Here is a 6,575-nt window from a genome sequence, read left to right as displayed (position 1 = left end):
GTCGTTTTTGTAGGCATTAAACTGCCAGAATTTTAAAAGACGATATCTCCATTTGCATTAAACTTTCAGCTTCGTAACTTTGCAGATATTGTTTATGCTCAAACAGCAACATTACACACTAACTAACATTAAAAAAGTGAAATCGCAATGAACCACCCCTTTAAGAGATTGATTTGTGATGTTTTTATGTATTAAGAAATAAAAACAACAACGCATGGATTTCCTTGGTTGAAAAGCTACTAGTATCTGCAAAGAGACTTTTCTACTTCATGTGAATGACAGTTGCTGAGATTCTGTGGAAAACTGTGGGTAACGGACATTCCTTCTTTCTTCCTCCAGTTACTTAGACAGTTTAGATCGGATTGGTGCTGCAGACTACCAGCCCACAGAGCAGGACATTCTGCGAACTCGAGTGAAGACCACCGGGATTGTAGAAACCCACTTCACCTTCAAGAACCTGCACTTCAGGTGAGACTGATTGGCATAGAATTTATTAATCTGAATGTACAGTGTGTAATTCAGAGCCTTGCGCCGGCTGTTAGAGTACTACAGTTATTATTTTCACTCGTTCCTGATTCATAATCAGGCCACGTTTCAGATGAAAAAAGTCTGATCTGCTATATGTAGCAAAAAGTGTTTTTAACTCACATTACAACTGGAGTGGTTATAGACCAAGATGAACACAGATGAATATCTCCAAACACCGACATCATCTCACTTCATATCATCTCCTCATTCACAGGTTTTTTTTTCACTCTCTCAGCTGATAGCACATGAAAACAGAAGACTAAAATAAAAGTGTTGATGTGGGTTAGACAGACAGATCTGCCTCCATTATTCTGAAGACAGATTTAGAATCTCGCCATACTGATACGGCAGAAGCTAGCATTTCCGCAGAAAAGGGCAGGGCCTCAGTGGACAGCTACCATCTGAATGACATATCCGCTAATAATATTGAGGAAAAATAGTCATAGTCATATAATAGTCTCATGTAAGTGTAGTCATATAAGTCTCGAAAGTCTGCATTTACATTATCAAAGATTGCAGTTGAATTTTCAGCAGCCATTATTTAAGTCTTCAGTGTCATGTAATCCTTCAGAAAACATTCTAATATGCTGATTTGCTCTGGAAGCATATTTTTTTTTTAAATGAAAACATTTGTGCTGCTTAATATTTTTGTGGAAACTGTGATAGTTTTTTCAGGATTCTTTGATGAATAGAAAGTTCAAAAGAACAGCATTTATTTTAAATCTTTTATAACATTATAAATCAATTTAATGTGTCCTTGCTGAATAAAAGTATTCAAATTGTACTGACCCCAAACTTTTGAACGGTAGTGTATGTTGCTTGTGTGATGGAGTGCATTATTGTGTGGTGAACTCATGTTGAGTTGTGTCCACTCAGGCTGTTTGATGTGGGAGGTCAGAGGTCGGAGAGGAAGAAATGGATCCACTGCTTTGAGGACGTGACCGCCATTATCTTCTGTGTGGCTCTGAGTGGATACGACCAGGTGCTCCATGAAGACGAGACCACGGTGAGCACTAAATACACACTCACACGGAGAGACACAAACATGCACATCTATGCTTATGCTCTGACACACAATGTGTGACTCAATTGCACGTGCATACTCACGTGTTTATACACTCAACAAAAATGATGGGTATTTCAACGTTTTCCCATGCTTTAAGAGAGTTACTGTAACTATGCGACGCAGACTATATGATCTTCATCCACTGTTGAACACTGTAATTGCAATTATGTTGCCATTCAAGTGAACATGATCATAGTGTGCTGTGTGATAATCCACAGCCTTATAATTGAAAAAGGGCCACAGAACCTTTTTGTTTAGCTGGTTTTTGGACATTTTTTAAGGTCAGTGCTGTTGATAAATCAGTCTCCATTGTGAACTCCCACACTAATCGGCACATTAAGCAATGCTTGTGCTATATGTGTCATCTTGTGCATACTGTAAAATTAGAAATAGTAAATAATAGTGAAAAAATAACACTTGATAGTTGTATTTTTATTTACTATTCTAACAAACTTACTGTTACAATATGCTGTAAATTTCAATATAGGTTCAAATGCACTATAGGTTTATACTGAAACTTTTAGTGTAATATTGATTCAGCCCCACATATCAATAAAGTGGCAGTTTGTTTAAATATTTTAGATGTAATTTCAATATGTATTATTAGCATTTTGTATTTATTTCATTATTATTGCCATTCAGATTTGTAAGTGTTGGAGATGAGCTGCTAGCAAACATGCTCTTAAATGTGGGTGACCTGGATTTGAATCATGGGTCATGTTTTGATACTCCACACTGTACCAACAATTATTTGGATAAGTCTGATAATGTCATAGCTTTGAGTATCGTAGCTGTCATGTCTGTGTTCCAAATGCTTATCCCGTGCTAACTAGCTGCACACATAATGGTTTCTCAGGGTGCTGGGGTTCCCACTGGGGCATGAATGAATAATATGGTTGAAAATGTTTGGAAATTTTCCAGTTTTTCTATGTTGTTTTTTAGTGATCGACCGATATTTCACTTTGGTTTTTCCTCTTTTCAGTCATCTTTTTTTTTTTTTTAGAAGTGTTGAAAATTAGCAGTCTTTAATGTTACATTTAATCTTCATATTACAACAATAAAAAACATTGTATTTATAAAAAGCAACAACACTAATATTAACAATAAGCAAAATAAATGTAGAATGTCTAATGTTTTCAAATGGAGAAAATAAATAAAGGACAGGAGTCGTATCAACTTCATTTTAAACTACAGTTTTAGTAGGTTTATAAGCTGTTTAATAGCTACAGAGTCAAGAATAATTCACTGGATAATGTTAATTCACTGAATAATATTCTCTGGAATATTGGAATATAACAAACAAAACATCATATTTTATTGCATTTCTCAACTGGAATGTTATATCAGAATTATTAATAATGTTTTTGTCCTTCTAGATTATGAAATGCCTGCTGACAGCGCGGTTTATCTATGCAGTTACACAGAACTATACGCAAACTGCGATCGCTTGCGGAGATAATAAATCATTAATTTCCATAGAGTTGTATTTATTTAGATGTTTATTAGCGAAATAATGGTTATATAGTAAATGTTGATACAATTTAGGGTGTTTTAAACAAGTGAATTGTTAAAAGGTACATGCAGTGGCCGTGCTGTGGAGCATTTCCTGAGCATCAACCCAGTGAGTGAACAGCAATATGAAAGCGGCTTCACGAAACTCATTCATGGCTGTATTATTTAACTCATGTAAAGTTACGTCTTTATTGGGAGAGGATCTTGATGGATTATCTAAGTGACTCCGACTTCATGAGACTAACGATGAGCATAGACAATGGAGAGAGAATTCAATTCAGCGCTTTTATTTCCAACATGCGCTCATTCATGGCTGCATATTATTTAATTCAGGCAAAGTTACGTCTTTATTGGGACAGGACTTGACGGATTATCTTACATGACTCTGTGAGTTGGTCTCTATTAGAGCCTTAGAGCCAAGCTGCATAAACTTTATCGGTGAATCCGATATTACAAAACCGATATCCGATTATGGTCAAATGCTTAAATATCGATATATCGGTAGATCTCTATTGTATTTTATGTTTTTGCCAACACGTTTACTAACTTCTTGTCTTGTGATGTCAGGATGAATTTGTACCTCTACTTAAAATTTTGTTGATTGTTACCCTAGTCAAGTGTTGAAGTCAGCATGTTGGCTGAGTGGAGTGTTTTGTCTCCTGGGCATTCATGTGATGTTGTCATTAGTTTAACACCACAAGCACTTTGCTCACCATGTCCATTTCTTACAACATGAGATGAAATACGCATAAATATGAAATATAGCAGTTAAAAAATTAAGGAAACTGCAATTAACTTGACATAGTGTAATAAAAATGCTTATTTTTATAAATTATTAAACGTTATTTAAGCGTTATATAGGAAAATCATGAATTATGACAACTTGTAACTGTGATTATTTACTTAAAATAATGATGTAGACAAGTTAAACACAAAAAAGCCAAACAAACTTCTTTTTAAGTTCTATGAACACTTTTACAGTGTTCTTTAAAAGAAAAAACAAAGAATTATTAATGTCCCCATGCTATTGATTGATTCTGTGACCGTGCCAGTTGAATCATGGCAGGTGTGATGAGTCATGTTTGGACGTCTGTGTGTGACACAGGCCTCAGATCTGCCCAGACACACTCTCTTGACAAACTCCGATAAGAGATTTTTTACAACATCAGAGGGATTTACGGTGAAGCTTTTTGGACATAGGAGGGCTTTAATGGCTAGAAAAGTGGCTGCCCATAAATACAGCAACTCTCAGACGCCCATATTCACCTGATCAATGGAAGTGATTAAAAACAAAGACAGATTCTATTATTTTGTAAGAAAGTCCTGGCAAAACAAACGGACAGAGATAAACACTTACAGATCCTGTGAATACACACCCTCCGTATGGGTCTCCTGTCAGTGCTCATCCATTCAGCGCTCTATCAGTGTTTACGCATTTGCTGTCTGACATTCTGTCCCGACCTCTCTCCTGTGCACCCTGTGGCCTTTCCTCCTCCATTTCAACACAAACATGCGCTTATTTCCTTCAAACACTGTACGTTCCTTAAAGTTTGACCTGTGTGAGACCTGTGTTTCATCTGTTTAGAGCTGTTCTTTTCTTCATTTGTGACAATGCATAGACCAATTATGCATTGCTCCACTATTGTTTAGCATTTTAGTGTGTATGTTTGTACGTGCGAGTCTGTGAGCACATGTGAGTATCAACAGCAGTGGTATCTGGGGGTGGGAAATGTGAGTGAAGTGGTGAAGTGTTGGGTTCTGGTGCATGTCCAGTTCCGCTCAGCTGCTCCCGTGGCCTCCAGCGGCCACCTCTGCATCTGCGTCTCTCCTTCAAAACATCTCAGCTGCTCTCCTGTCATCTCTCGCCATCGGCTTTCTTCTCTAACCAATCGCTAAACAATCCAGCCCAGCTCTACAGGCGGCCCTTCCACAGGTATGAAATGATCATTACCAACCTCAGTTGAAGTACATACTAAAAAGACCTGGAAGCAGTAGGCTTTATGTTGTGCTTTAACTTGCTGTAAATTAAAGGGATAGATCAGCCAAAAATGAAAATTCTGTTATCATTTCAATGAAATTCTCTACACACTAAAAATGATTTTTTTTTTAAGTTACAAATAAAATAGATATTTATCTAATTTGTAAATAAGATTGGTATAGTAGGATTATTGGTGTATGTTTTACAAGAATATACTATTTCAGTCTTTGTACTTAAAAATGTCACGTGTAATTATTGGTGAAATTTACTAGTAATTTTTAAGTGAAAATTGTTTTAAAGTAAATCCTACACCAATTTTCTTTCAACGCATTTATACAATGAAAGTCAGTTTAAAAATATTTTGTCTTTCACAGAAGAAAGATTGTCATACAGAATTGTCATGTTTTGGTGAACTACCCCTTTAAGTGTTTACTTGTGTGCTTGTTTCTGATATATGCTAGATTTCATTAAATTATATCAGATATTCTCTATGTATTGCTGGTTCTTTCCAAAACCTAAATTTTTAATTGGTTGTTGCTGGCTAAAGTGATCAGCTGACCTCATTCTTTCCAGTTTCCTTCTAAAATGATCAGACACATCAAAGAGGGAGTCAATGCTTCCAACTCTGATTCATTACCATTCAGATGACAAAACAAATAATTTATTAATTGCATTTGAAAATAAGGACAGTGTATATATCGATTCCCCATTGTAATTAACATGAGATTCATTGCCATCATGATGATATAAGTAATTAATTTATTAGGTAGCAGAATATATTTAGTTTCCTTTTCTGGCTTCTTGGCTCTTTGTTAAATTTCCTTTCTTTTTTTCTGTTCATGTCTCACTTAATATTCTAATTTTGCACTCAAAGTGTGATTGCACCTGAATATGTGTGTGTGTGTGTGTGTGTGTACCTGGTATTTATCACGTTATGGGGACCAAATGTCCCCACAAGGATAGTAATACTAGTAAATTTTGACCTTGTGGGGACATTTTTTAGGTCCCCATGAGGAAACAAGCTTATAAATCATGTGTGTGTGTGTGTGTGTGTGTGTGTGTGTGTGTGTGTGTGTGTGTGTGTGTGTGTGTGTGTGTGTGTGTGGATAAGAGCACCTGAGAGTGAGCGTGTGTATGTGGGTTTAGTTAGTTATAATTTGGGGACAATTTTGTGATCTAAATCTGACAAAACCAATACTATATATATATATATATTAGGGGTGTAACGGTACACGTATTCGTACCGAACCGTCTTTCGGTTCGGTACGCATGTGAACCGAACGAATACAGTTTTTTTTTTTCTCCGGAAATTCAAATAATAAATGGCGTTTTGACAGTCTTTGATGTGGCATGACAGATCGCTGTATAAACACCTTGGAGAGCCGCTTCTGGGATGGTTCAGAAACGTGCTGGTATAATCCCAACACAAGCATTGACTAGAGCGGACGCGATCAGCTCCGGTTCCCGTGTCTGAGCCGTGACGCCCCGCAG

At 36.5% G+C, this 6,575-nt stretch overlaps 1 protein-coding gene across 1 annotated transcript in view; it reads left to right on the top strand.

The window, feature by feature from the left end:
• LOC107690384 (guanine nucleotide-binding protein G(o) subunit alpha-like) overlaps positions 1–6,575 on the top strand; it is a 114,657-nt gene that overhangs the window by 97,490 nt on the left and 10,592 nt on the right. The window contains exons 5-6 of the mRNA XM_016488716.1: positions 340–468; positions 1,405–1,534. Coding sequence (XP_016344202.1) covers positions 340–468; positions 1,405–1,534 — 259 coding nt within the window. The remainder of the gene's footprint in view (positions 1–339; positions 469–1,404; positions 1,535–6,575) is intronic.

Source organism: Sinocyclocheilus anshuiensis, unplaced genomic scaffold (assembly GCF_001515605.1).
Source record: "Sinocyclocheilus anshuiensis isolate Anshui unplaced genomic scaffold, SAMN03320099.WGS_v1.1 scaffold609, whole genome shotgun sequence".
Lineage (NCBI taxonomy): Eukaryota > Metazoa > Chordata > Actinopteri > Cypriniformes > Cyprinidae > Sinocyclocheilus > Sinocyclocheilus anshuiensis.
This window is presented reverse-complemented; position numbering and strand designations above follow the sequence as displayed.